The 14,448-nt window shown below is 44.2% G+C and overlaps 1 protein-coding gene across 2 annotated transcripts in view; it reads right to left on the bottom strand.

The window, feature by feature from the left end:
* Positions 1 to 14,448, bottom strand: part of PLXNA4 (plexin A4) — a 699,236-nt gene that overhangs the window by 567,156 nt on the left and 117,632 nt on the right. For both annotated transcript variants that reach the window (XM_043965884.1, XM_043965883.1), the window contains exon 2: positions 11,620 to 12,889. In XM_043965884.1, the coding sequence (XP_043821819.1) occupies positions 11,620 to 12,804 (1,185 nt within the window). In that variant the 5' untranslated portion in view covers positions 12,805 to 12,889. The remainder of the gene's footprint in view (positions 1 to 11,619; positions 12,890 to 14,448) is intronic.

Genomic DNA, 14,448 nt, shown 5'->3' with positions numbered 1-14,448 from the left:
GCCTCCCAAAATGGTCTTTCAGTAATAATAACATCCTGTTCTTCACTCATGAAATCAATGCTATTGACCCACCCTAAGTAGGACATGAGCTATGTCTGTCTCTCTCTTAGGACACCTCTTATTTCCTGTCTTATACAATGGTTATTTATGTGCTCATATTATCTCTTCTACAAGACCACAAACTTTTTGAAAGCAAGTAACATGTCTTTGTACCTTGCATGGTGTCTTACCCAGAGTAGGGGTTCAATAAATGCATGTTGAATGAAAAAGAATCAGATATTGGGGATGGGTTGCACTGAGCCAGCCACACTCTTTCATGCAATACCTGTTGTGAGAAACAGCCTATATTCATGAAATGACTGGCTGGAATAGGGGTACAATCTGTCCTTGGCTGAGAAAACAGGGCAAAACTAATTGGCTCCTGTGGTAGTTGAACCTATAACCTTGGCCTCATTAGCACCACACTCTAACCTGCTGAGCTAACTGGCCCAGACAAGCCAATAGCTGTGTGACAGTGTCCTGTGAAGGGTCTGATTTTTTTAAACATTCTTCAGGACTAGGTCAGCAAAAGGAACAGAATTCAAATATTGTTGTTGTCCACATTGATCAAATAGGATTTTTAGTTTGCTTTTCCCTTCAATTAACCAAATACAGACTTTTTTTTTTTAATGGGGAAAGAAAAGAGGGAAATATTCTCAGCTTCATGAAAGAAAAATGCTGCCCCAAAAGTCCCCAACATCTGCCTCTCTTTATTGGTGCCTCCATTAGTACTGTTCCTCTGTCAAGGGAAGATAAATCCCACACAGCCCATTAATCCCACAGTTCCAACTCTCTCTCCCAGAGTTCATAGCATAAAACCTCAGTCACTACCAGGACTGTAATTGAAGCTGGGGAACGCCACAATGATTAAGTTTGTGTTTTCTAGCCAGAGCTTGGAGGCAGTGGCCCAGCTCCTCAGGTTGAGTTATGGCATAGGTCATTCCCTCGTTAGTGGGAATAAATTTTATTAGCCCCACTCTTGCCGCCATGTGTCTTCCTCTCTTGCTCCTTGGGTTTGTGTGTGGCGGGGTAATGTCGCTAGCTTACTGGATAAATCAGCTGAACACATCCCATTATGTCTTGGAACACTGACAGAGACATGATAATGACTCAGGAATCATGGAAAGATGTGAACTTTTTTTTTCCAATCCTGCCTCATCTACATAGGTAGCACATTGGACCAAATTTGCTAGAGGGGAGATTATTTTTTAAACTAGAGAATAGAGAAGGGATTTCTTGGTACTTCCCTTTTATCCCCCCAATAATGACAGTAATGAGAAAAAAAACATGCTTGTTATACTACTATTCTGTCATTACATTCTACCTTACCTTAAGTGCTGGCCTAAGTTAAAAGCAGAGAGTTTCTGATTTGATTGGGGGAAATAGCCTCCCATTCAAAATACCATAATTTAACATCCATAACATGTGCATTATGCAAAGGGAGAAAACAAAAGGATCATAGGCCCATAGACTTAGAGGTGAGAGGCTAACTCCTCTAATTTTGTAAATCAGAAAATTGAGGCCCAAAGTGGGGGTTGGGGGGGTGGGTGGGAATTATTTGCCTAAGGTCCCATAAGTAGTAAGACACTTAAAACCACAGTCTCTGACTCCAAATCCAATGATTTCCCAAAGTCTAGGACCTAATATGTGGGTCTAAATTAAGCACGATGAAGATCTTTTAGAAGCAGACATGGTTGGAGGTTGGGAGTTACAAATCAGGGTGTGTTATATGTGCCAACTTATAGTGAATTTACTAATATTAATAATCCTCCACTTATCTCACAGAGTTGAGAATTAATTGAAACAGTTTATGTGACAGTGCATTGAAAACTGTGAAGTACTAACATGAATGTAACATTATGGTAATAATGATTTATTGATTTTCCTCCTTGAGGAATAATTCTGCTTCCTGATCCAATTTTCCCTATTTCTGAGGGTGCTATGATCCTTCCAGTTCTCCAGATTCGAGACTTTAGAGTTAGCTTTCACCCCTCACTTTTCCCTCACCAAGTGGTTACCAATTATCACTCTACTTCTGCTATATCTCTTGGATCATCTATACTCAACCATCTACCATGTGTAGTTCACTTCGTAATCAACTTTCACCAATCAGCTCACCTCATCAGCTCTCACCAGGACTGTTACTGTAGCCTCTTAACTGGTCTCCAGTTCATCCACCATATAACTTCCTGAAGTCCAGGTCTGACCAGATCAATCCCTACTTGATAGACTCCAATGATTCCCTATTGCCTCTAAGACCAAATCTGAGATCTTTTCTTTAGCTTTTAAAACCCACCCCCAACCTTCCCTTTCCAACCTTTATTATATGTTATTTCACTTCTCACACTTTATGGTCCAGCCAATGTAGTGTCTTGGCTGTTCATCATTATTGTCATCATCATCACCATGACATTTAAATGGCTCTTTAATGTTTGAAAAGCACTTTACAAATATTATCTCATCTACTAATCCTAGGAGGTAGGTAGTACCGTTATCCCATTCTGTAGATGAAGAAACTGAAGCAATCAGAAGTGAAGTGACTTGTCCCAGGATCTGAGGCTGGATTTGAACTCAGGTCTTTCTCACACATGACACTGTTTCCTATCTTCATGCCTTTGCAATGGCTGTCCTCATGCCTGGAATGTTCTCCTGCTTCATTTCTACCTCTTAGAATCCCTCATTACCTTCAAAACTCTGCTTACCTTTTGTGGTAGGTGGTATTATTATCCCCATTTTACAGATGAGAAAAACTGAGGCAGAAAGTGCTGTTAAGTGACTTGATCATGGAGCATTTGAAACCAAATGCAAACTCTGGTCTTCCTGACTCCTGGTCCAGCACTCTCTATCACTTGACTGTGGCATACGCACACATGTGTGTGTGCGAGTGTGTATGTGCGTGTGTGCGTGTGTCTGTGTGTGTATGTATGTACAAGAGAAAGACACAGATTGAGAGGCAGAGAGAGATACAGAGGGAAAGAGAGTGAGACAATGAAAGGAGAAAACTTCAGCGGTGATGAGTAGTATGCATATATATATAGGAATGTGTCTATATAAGTCCCCATGAGATAAAAATAATGAAGCACACATATAGCTTTGCTCTAGCCTTGTGTATGTATGTGCATGCCCCTGTTGCTAGTCTTCACTCCCTTTTTAATTTATCTATGTGCATATTATACAGGCAGCTAGGAGGCAAAGTGGATAGAGTACCAGACTTGGAGTCAGGAGGACCTGAGTTCTAATCTGTACTCTGTGTAATTTAAAATTCTAAATGTGGGTTCTAATCTGTCCCCCCAGTTTTGGGGGAAACTGACTAAAATCACTGATAAAATGAGTTTAGATTTTTAAGGGTTTATTGAAATATAGAAAGAGAAAGACTGAGAACAGAATTCCTACAACCTCGAAATCCTATCTTTCCTCAGCTACTCTCCGTCGTTCTCTGCCGTCACCACCAAGTCAGGAACCAAAAAGACAGCACTCTTCGTGCAGGCTCCCCTTTCCTCCTTCCTGTCCCCTCCCAGAATGGGGAGGTTCTTCAAGCTGATTGGTTGATTGGGTCGGAAGTTCAAAGTTTTTTTAGATTCTGAGAACCATGCTTTCTTAAGTACTCTCAAGTACCAGCCAGATGTGTTTAGAATCTAGTCATCTACTAATCCAGTCAAATCAGCCAGTAATCCACTCAGGTGGGCTCCTGAGTATGTGCCAAATCTCATCTGTCACATTCCATCATCTTGACAATGGAGAGCCTAGTACACAGTGGGTACTTAACCCTGTTTATCTTAGTTTCCCCATCTGTAAAATGAGCCAGAGAAGGAAATGCCAAATCAACTGCAGCATTTTTGCCAAGAAAACCCTAATTGGGGTCACACGAAGACTGAAAAAAATGACTGAAGACAACAACAGAATGCAATCTCACTGATGGTAGGGACAGTTTTGTTATGCTTTTGTATTTGTATTCCCAGGACCTCTCAGTGCATTTCATGTAGTAGGAGCTTAATAAATGCCTGCAGAGTCAAATTGAAAGTACTATTAGTCTCATTTCACAGTCAGAGAAATTGAGGCTTGGGAGCTGAAATGACTTGCCCAGGGTCCCAAATATCACAAGCCCAGATATTCTGAATCCATGTCCAGCACTGTCCCCACTATCTGTCAAGAATAAAGCATCTTCTAGAGGGTGTCAGGTTTCTATGAGAACCAGAAAATGGAAAATGTTTTGAGACCCTCAGCTCTTGGACAAAAGGGAGTTTGTTAAGGATACAGTGGAATTTGCAAGGGGCACAGTGGAGGTGGGGGTTGGGGAAGAGGAGCCTAGGGATCATGGAGGGGGAAGGCTGAGCTGGGCACGGATTAAAGTTCAGAGAAAGGTTGAAAGGGAAAGTCGTTTGCCCTGAGGCAGATAGCAACCCTGAATCCAAGGGATTAGGGGAGCGGGAGGCAGGGGTTAGCTAGCCAAAGGGCAAGAGAAATACCAGCTGCTAATTGGAACAGGTACTGGGAGGATCAGTGCTCTTGGTGGTCAGAAAGATCATACCATGGCAGAGACCACCTGTCCCGGGCAGCCACGTCACCCCTGTCATTTTCCATCATGATTCTCATCAGGAGTTCTTGGTGCTAGGGCCAGGATGGGTCCAAGTCTGTGGTACCCCAGGGGACTGTGGAAAAATGAAGGCCTCAGAGAGGTCTCAGATACTTTCTTAACTGTGTCACCCCCAAGCAAGTCACCTAATTTCTGCTTGACTCAGTTTACTCATCTGTAAAATGGTGATGATAATAATAGCACCTATCACAGGACTGTTTTGAAGATAGAATGAGATAACATAAGCAAGAGCATCTTACAAATCTTAAAGTGCCATATAAATGCTAGTTATTTATATTAATCTTACTGAACTCAGTAACAACAACAACAAAAAGGAAAGGGCTATCTCTAGTTAGGATTCTACTTTCAGGAGGAAAGAAGAGAAAGGATCCCTTAAAGAGATGAGGTAAAATAAGAGTCTTTGGCCTTAAATGACCTTTTTCTCATTCTGGATTTTCATGTACCTGGTGCTGGGACAGGCTATGGAGGGGGGTAGGAAAGATAGAGTGGATATGGGGGAGGGGGTAAATAAGACACCAAGAATCACTAAATCTTTGTTAATCTTTTACCATATACCAGATAGTGTTCTGGGTTTGGGGGATATAAATGCAAAAGTGGTGGTAGCTAGGTAGTACTGGGACATGTAATAGCTAAAGTATTCAGGGTTGGGAGCCAGGAAGCCCTGAGTTCAAATCCAGCCTCAGACATGTTCAAGCTGTATACCCTGGGCAAGTCACTTAACCTCAGTTTCCTCAACTGTAAAATAGAGTTTATAATAACTCCCGCCTCCCAGAGTTCTTGTGAGGATGAAATGTAATAATATTTGTAAAGTGTTTAGCACACAGTCGGTGCTATATATAGATGCTTATTCCCTTCCCTCTCCCTCCTCCACTTTTCTATCCCACACCCCCCCACACCCCTGCCAACAGAACGTAAGCTTTTGGAGGATGGGGTCTGCTGCATTTTTGTCTCTGTACCCCCAGTTTCTGGTAAAGTGGATAGAGAGTTGACTTCAAAGCCAGGAAGACCAGTATTTAAGCCAACCTTTGACACATACTGACTGTGTGGCCCTGGCTTAAGTCACTTCTAAGTACTGAAGGCAACTCTCTGAGCACAGCAGGATCTTACAGCCCAGAGAAGATGCAGGCCTGCATTGGTGGAGAGAATTTCCTCATACAGGATTTTGAGCAATAATGAAGTCAGGCACATAGTAGGTGCTTAAAGCTCATTAAATTAAATCGAATAAGAGGACTGAGATGATTCAAGAAATAGTGTGACAGGTGGTCTGTAATGTGGCTCCAGAAAGCAGACTTGGAAAAAGGGGTCCCCAAGAGGTCTTAGTCTCCTCACTACTTTTCTAATGCAGAAGAACCAGGCCACTACCACCCCCTGCCCCCAGCCCTGGTGGGGAAGCAGGGTAGCTAAGTGAGAGTAAAAGTTGCACATGCCAAGACATGCCATTCTGGCCTGCTCAGGGCTCTGCTCCTTCCAGGAGCTAGGGACTTTGGGACTCTCAGATATCAGAAGGTTACCACCACCCCCCCCATCTAGGGGGTCCCAGGTATGATCTAAATGTGCTCTGCAGACCACTTAGAGCAGCACTGTCACTAACCTGAGTGGCACCTTCAGGTGAACAGAGGAAAGAGCAGACAGGCCCAATTAGGGGCTGGGTGGGGGAAGGGAGGCGGGAAATAATCTTAAGACCTCGAGAATCACAGACTTAGACCTTAAGAGGACCTCAGAGGCACAACCAGAGCCCCTCTCAGGAATAGAAACTAAATAATTATATCATTAAGCATCCTGAATTATCATTAGTGAAATCAGCTAGGGATGCTGTGTTTAGGTTTATTTGTTTTTTCCTCAGGTCCCCTGGTTCCCAAGACAAACTCCAGTGCTATAATACTGCACCTTCCCGCCCCTCTCCTTGAGGGAATCAGAACAACATACGGGCAAAAACCTGTTTGTTCTGGGATACCTCTCCTCATTTGGTAGATGAGGGGGTGGGGCAGGGCAATAGAAAAGGAATGCATGGGGCAGGACATTAGGAACCTTCTCCACTCCTCACACCTGATTCCCAAAGACCTACAAAAAACACACACACACACACACACACACACACGCACACGCATGCACGCACATGCACTCGCACACACTTCACTCTCCCCTGGGCTCCAGTTCTGTCCCAATTCAAATCGTTTTGGTGACTCACTCCAGCTATGTAGTACTGCCTCTCTCCTTCTACTGGCCCCCTCAGAGAGAATTCACAGACACTGACCTGCTTTTTCTGGGGGTACCTCCCCTTAGTGAGTGAGATGTTTGGGATGATGAAGTCAAATAGCTTCCTCTTTCCCTCATACCCATTGTTCACCTCACGTGCTTGTCCGGGCACTAGAGCCTATATCCATCCTGGGATTTGTCTTTGCAACATCCATTTTTGTAATAGCAGAAATACACCACCTAGTCCCAGGAGATGGTCTCTCCTGGCTGGCTAGCTGGTCCTTATCTCTGATGGGAACAGAGCTAGCCTACCACAATTCATCTAGGATTTTTAAAAAGACCATTAGTGTCCTCTGGGGTCCCCCGGAATGGCACACTCCACTTCCTCCCCTTTTGGCTTGAACTTCAGGTCTTTGTATGGGGGAGGACCCCATGGGCATTGTAGACCAGCCCTGTCTTCCAGCTCAGGGGAACCAGAGGTAGTAGCAGGGTGCACTCAGTGCAGCTAATCGATCCATCCCCCAGAGCTCACAGCCACCTTCCCAGTGCCAACCAGGGTTAACAAGCAGATTGCCCACCCTCCTGGTTTCAGGGGGAGATGAATTTAGAGCAGGGAAAGAGCAGCGTGTGGTCAAGCAAAATTATTTCTTGCAAGTGCATCATGGCATGAAATATCGAGCTAACTCAAAGAAGGAAGAGCCAAAAAAAAAAAAAGGCAGCTGATTTCACCCTCTTTTTAAGCACCTCTAGACAAAACCATAGCATTAAATGCTGGAGGTGACCCTTGTCTCACTGAAATGATAAAGGTAAGTGCCCTAGCCTTTCATCTTCCTTCCTCCTGCTTTCTCCGGAAGGTCGCAATTCCAGGACAGAGATCATCTCTGTGACCCTCCTTTCACTCCTTAGCCCCAGAGGAATTGCAGGATTCTAAGAGGTCTATTCCCCCCGACTTGAAGTAGGAAAGAGGAGGGAAATTTTTTAACAAGCAGATCCTAGACTAGGTCCCATAAAACTGAGTTTCCTGAAGAATGTCTGCATTCCTCAACACCACTCAGCTGTCCGACCCTTTTGAGCTAATGCGGCACCTGTGTGGTCTGAACTGAGCACAGGTAAATTACAGCCAGAGCATCTAATGAAAGTAAACCGGGTATCAGTTAAATCAAAGGAAACTGATACCATGCATCGAAGCCTGGCTCGGGCTTTTGAGAAAGCCCAGCTGAAGAGACAGCTCCAGCCCTGTGTGGGGTTTCCACTGGTCTCCTTCTTGCCTCAGCCCTGAATTTGCCTCGAACTTGAAAGGGATAATTAAGGCCAAAAGAAAAATCAAAAGCTTCTTATCTGGCTCCATTAAGTCCAGTCCTGGCATCAGTCAGTCCTGTTTTCCTGATTATTCTATCAAAGTTACCAGCACACTGAAGGGAAGGAAAGGGGAAAAGAAAAAGGGAAGGAAGGAAGGTGGGTGGGTGGGTGGGTGAGAGAGGAAAGGAAAAAAGAAAAAATTTATGTACTACCTACTATGTGCCAGGCATTGTGTTAAGCTCTTTATAAATATACCTCATCTAATCCTCACAACAACGCTGTGAGATAGTTGCTATTACTATTCCCATTTTATAGTTGAGGAAACTGAGGCAAACAGAGGGTAAGTCAATTGTGCCCAAAGTATACAGCTAGTGTCTGAGGCCAGATTTGAACTTGGGGCTTCCTGACTCTAGGCCCAACACTCTATCCACTCTGCCACCCAGACACCTTCAATGAATCTGAGTTTATATATGACAGAAAAGACAGAGCTACACCCTACCCCCCAATTCCCCCACCCCACCCAGCATACCAAGGGTTCCCCTGTGTGAATCATGCAATAGCCGTTGCTCCTATAATCATTACTTTAAAAGGCCTTTCTTGTCAAGTTTCTGATGGAAAGCAGTCTCCAAAAACCCTTTGGCTCTTCTACTGCCTGAAGATCTCACAAGGATCTGGTGTTACCAAAGAAACTGCAAAACACAAATGTTTCAATTCCTAGACAGCTACGCACAGAGAGATTGAGAGTGCATGAGCAGATATGTATACACATTCTATAAACCTATTTTTTCATGAATACACAGTCAGTGACTAGAGCTGAGAATGCAAACCAAGAGTCCAGGACCCTGGTCAATTGGTCATCTAAGAAAATCCCTGAGATTAAAAGCCCTACACAGCCTGGTTCCACCCTACCATGATAGCCTTTTTTTTTTTTTTTTGTGGGGCAATGAGGGTTAAGTGACTTGCCCAGGGTTACACAGCTAGTGTCAAGTGTCTTAGGCTGGATTTGAACTCAGGTCCTCCTGAATCCAAGGCCACCTAGCTGCCCCATGATAGCCTTTTAAAATAAATTACTCCCTTTCATGATCTTTTCAGTCCAGCCAAACTATTTCTTCTTGATATTCCTCACACATATCACATCTCCCCCTTTGCATATACATGTTGTCCTCCTATGCCTGGAATGCCTTCTTTCTTCACCTCTCTCTTAAAATTCTTAGTTTCTTTCAAAGTTCAGCTCAAACACCACCTTTCTCCCGAGGCATTTCCTAATCCTCCCAGCTGCTAACTCCACCCCGCCTCCCAAATGACCCTGTATTAATTTTAGATGCACTTTCACACATACATGTTGTTTCCCATTTTAGAACTTAATCTCTTTTAGGGCAGGTTTTCTGTTGTCAGATGCCTAATCACTCAATCAATCAGAAAGCATTTATTACGTGCTTACAATGTACAAGGTGCAAAAGCAAAAACATCTGAAAAAAGATATCTGTCTTCAAGGAGCATAGATTCTAATGGGGGAGACAGAGGGTGAACAAACAGGTACATACAATGTACGTATAAGCAGGGAATCTTAACAGAAGGGAACCTTAGAGAGGAAAGACTCAAGTGGCTAGGTTGGGGATAGGGAAAGACCTCCTGAAGAAATGGAGTGTTTAAGTAGAGTGTACAATAGGCGTTTAACAAATGCTTGTTGAATGACTACAATCTGAACTATCATCACCATCTAAGCTTTGCTTTCCTTCTTTTCTAACTAGTCTCTCTCTTTGGGCTTTTCCTGCCTTCATCTCTATTTCTCTCAATGGTACCTTAATAATAATGTCAAGAGAAAAGTGAAAGTGTTTATAGCTATCTAGGTATGTAGATATTCCAGATAATATAGATGCTATTGGAGTACCACTCTGCTGTTTTATCATGATGGATAAGTGACCTTGGGTTCCTGGAGTCTATAGGGCAAGAGAACAAGACCAGAGGGATATCAAGCTCTGATAGGTCCTACCAAGTTTGAAAAGGCTTTGAGTAAGAGTTTGGCAAAACTGTGTATGTGAGGAAGGTGGAGGGAGTGGGCTGTCAGAGGGCCAGCCTCAATAATTAGGTGAGAGGCTCACTGCCATTTCCAATGATGAGTCATTTTAGCCCCAGCAACTCATGAAACCTTCGATTAAAGCTATGGAGGGGTTTACAATCTGTATAAATCAAGTGAGTATCACACCTATGAAATCATAGATCCTTTGAGTATTAAATTAAGCATATTTATGACAATGTACTATACCGAGCACCTGGAGTTTACTGCATTCACCTGGGAGCAAATCATGCAGAGTCATTATTAGGGCAAGGTAAATGGCACTCTCCCTCAAGGCATCAAAATTTAAGAGGTCAAAAATGTTAAGTAACTCTTTTTAAAAATATATATTATGCAATATTACATTCTATTATATTTACATTTTAACAGCATTTTCACTTCAGTAAAATAGAAAAAACTGAGCACAAAACCTACTTATGAAGAATGAGTTAAATTAGGGGGCTACCAGATTCACCTTCCTCTACCCTATGCCCACATCCCAGGAGAGCATTTCTTTGGTCCTGCCCCATGTAGCTCCTTCCCATAAAAACAGCCTTCCGCATAGTAGCTTCAAGGTGTCCCGTGATTTCTGGGTCAAACCCATCATGACCAAGTGCCTAAGATCTCAACCAAAGCAGGCCAGTGTCCTGAGATATCCACTACCTGCCATACAACTGAATTTGTCTTAATTTGTTCCTGTATAATTCTAAATATTTTTAAACATTCTAAGTTACAGGGCTGATTTGAGGTCATGTTTTTTTGCTGTTTTCCCCAGATACCAAAACATTTAGTTACAACTGAAGACAGTCTCCTCATATCTGAGAAACTCTCTCACAGATTGACTTCCCTGAAACTGGAATCGAATCAGTAAAGCAGAAGAGAAAAAGAAAGGACAAAGATAAGTATCCCAGAATTCCACATCTCAAATTTAATATGCTCATTGGCCCATTGATCGCTTCATTCTAAACTCCCAAAAAATGATTCTTAGATTTAGATCTAGAAAGTACCTCTGGGCCACATGGAACACAACCCCCTTTTTTTTTTTTTTTTTTGGTGAGGCAATTGGGGTTAAGTGACTTGCCCAGGGTCACACAGCTAGTAAGTGTTACGTGTCTGAGGCTGGATTTGAACTTGGGTCCTCCTGACTCCAGGGCCGGTGCTCTATCCACTGTGCCACCTAGCTGCCCCACAACCCCTTAATTTTGCAGATGAGGAAACTGAGGCCAGGAGAGTTTAAGTAAGTTGTCTGGGCTCATATAGCTGGTGAGTATCTAAAGCAGGATTTAGCCCTAAGTCGTCCTTATTCCAAGTGACTTTCCAAACACTTTTCAGGGAAGGGAAGGGGAGAGGAAGATTTGAAAGCCACTAGAAAAATCATTGGTAATACCACCCACTGCTCTCTAGTCAGCTTTTCTGAAGGCTGGCCCTGACTCACCGCACTGCTACAGGGGATATCCTTCACTTTGAGCCAGGCGAGGTCCAGAGTGCCCTCCCCTCTGTAGCAGGACTGTAGCCTCTCTTTGATGCGATCATTGATCTGCTTCAGGACAAAGATGCACAGGGCTGACTCATCCAGTGACTTCATTTTCCGCTTCTGACCCTTGGAGAACACAGTGAAGAGAATGTCATCGTCTGATCGAACTCCCAAGGTCCGGGCGAGGAAGGCCCCTGCCTTGGAAAGGTAGGCGGCTTGCAGCAGGCGATACTCCACCCCGTTGCGCTCACAGCCTATGGGCACCTCCACATAGGAGTTGAAGGCCGTGTCCTCCTTACACAACCGCACCAACTTGGAGGTATAAACTTGCTCCTTGGTGGCAGAGCCTGGTGGGGACATCATTTCTGGCTGAAGGGTCAGGAAATAAACAAAGTTACCGCTGCTGAAACCATAGACGTAATAGATGTCAAAATCAGGGATGATGGTGAAGGTGTCAGAAGGAATCTTAATCATAGAAGCCACAAATTCATCATGGAAGACGTAAGCGAACATGCCATCCGCTTCAGAATTCTTGGTCAATTTGCGACTGGAGATAGTGGGAAAGTACTCTGGCTTCCCGTCCACTGCAGTGGCGATGAACAGCTTGTCATCCAGGTTGTTATAGGAGACAATGACGCCAAAGACGGAGCCACTCTCGTTGACCCCAGACAGGTAATGCTCTTTCTTGTGAAATGGCTCTCCCAGCTTGAAGAGGTCCTCCAGCCTGAGAAGCTTACAGATACCCTGGTACAAACTCCCACAAGCAATCAGCCGGTTCTCCTTGTAGTCAATGAGGAGCATTTTGTTGACGTTATTGGTGGTCGTGAGGGGCTCGTTGCAGGTCTGGACAATTCGGGGCGGGTAGCACTTGGGGTTATCCTCATCGGGCCCTGTCTGGTGGGTCACCAGGACCTTCAAGTCACTGGACAATTTATAGATACGGTTGACAGCCCCCAGGTAGATGTGCCCTGTCCTCTCATCCACCACCAGGTGGTTGAAGCCCTCTGGGGGCTCAGCAGTGAATGTGAGAAAAGACCGCTTCTGAGCTGAGGATGGGGGCTGTCGGGAGAGGAGGGCTGCAGAACCCATCCCCAGTAGCAGGAGATGGGAGAGCACACAAGTCCAGTTCCAAGGCATGGCCTTCATCTCAGAGATGGGTCCTCTTGGCCACAGGAATAGTCACACCCCCAAGAGGTACTTCAAAGGATCGGGACCCAGAAGGGGTCTTCCCCTGTAAGTAGGAGAAAAAAAAAAGACAAATAAGGATGGAAAGCAACCCCAGAGCTTGAGTGTACTCGGGAGCCTTTCATTTAGGGTTCTCAGAGCAGTTAGTACATGCTGAAGCACGATCTCATAGATGAGTCTGTTAATAATGAGACAACTAGGTGGCACACTGGATAAAGCCCCAGACTTGGACTCAGAAAGACCTGAATTCAAATCCTGCCTCAGACACTTCCTAACTGTGTGTCCCTGGGCCAGTCACTTAAACTCTCACTTCCTCTATTTCCTCAACTGTAAAAATGGGCATGATAATAGCACCTACCTCCCAGAATTGTTATGAGGATCAAGTGAGATAATATTTGTGAAGTGTTTTGCAAACTCTAATATGCTTTATAAATGCTAGTGATTTTCACCTTGCATTTATATGGCATTTTATGATAACAGAAGTACAGGATCTCACACATTACTGTGCTTGGTATCGCACAGTGACTTTGGGGGGGGGGCAGGGCAATGAGGGTTAAGTGACTTGCCCAGGATCACACGGCTAGTAAGCGTCAAGTGTCTGAGGCTGGATTTGAACTCAGGTCCTCCTGAATCCAGGGCCAGTGCTTTATCCACTGCACCACCTAGCTGCCCCTCTCACAGTAACTTTTTAAGCAAAGCAAGTCAAGTCCAGCTGAACAATTCCCAGTTTCCAAAAGAGGAAACCAAGTCCCAACAAAATCCAGTGACTCTCCCAAGGTCACACAGCTAATGAGAAGCCATGATGAGGATAGAATTCAGGTCTTTGGACTCTTACGGCCAGTGTTCTTTCCATCATACACTCTCTAACTAGAATCTGGCTGACTCAACTCCTGCTACTGGTGACTAGGACAGCCACAAATGGGGAGCCACATGAACAGGGGCCCAGGATATAGAGGTGGAATTGTAGGTACACAAGCAGCTTAACCCAGAGCTACAGAGAGAAGAAATCTTTTCTTATACACACACACACACACACACACACACACACACACACACACACACAGCAAAAACTGGAAATCAAACTTGGTTTCTTGGCCCCTAGACTATCAGGTTATTAATGGAGCAATTCAGTTCAACCAACATGTATTGAGCATGTTCTGTGTGCAGACCCTTAAAGGATGCTGCCTCTCTCTAGAAATTACTGTAGGTGAGCTAGTTTCTGTGTAGGTGCATGGAGAATTTGTTATTTCTTCAGGGTAGGAGAGAGACAGACAGACAGACAGACAGACAGACAGAAGCAGCTAAGTGGCGCAGTAGATAAAGCACCAGCCCTGGATTCAGGAGGACCTGAGTTCAAATCTGGCCTCAGACATTTGATACTTACTAGCTGTGTGACCCTGGGCAAGTCACTTAACCCTCATTGCCCTGCCAAAAAAGAAAAAAAAAGAAAAAGAAAGAAGAGACAGAGAGACAGGGAGAGACAGAGACAGAGAAACAAAGAGAGAGAGAGAGAGAGACAAAGAGAAACAGATACAGAGATGGAGAGAAAGAGTTGTGTTTCTTTGTCCCCATCACACAGAGAGGGAGAATAAGAGGAGTATGGGA

This window comes from Dromiciops gliroides, chromosome 5, assembly GCF_019393635.1.
Source record: "Dromiciops gliroides isolate mDroGli1 chromosome 5, mDroGli1.pri, whole genome shotgun sequence".
NCBI classification, from domain to species: domain Eukaryota; kingdom Metazoa; phylum Chordata; class Mammalia; order Microbiotheria; family Microbiotheriidae; genus Dromiciops; species Dromiciops gliroides.
Note: the sequence above shows the minus strand (reverse complement) of the source record. Positions and strands in the feature narration are given on the sequence as shown.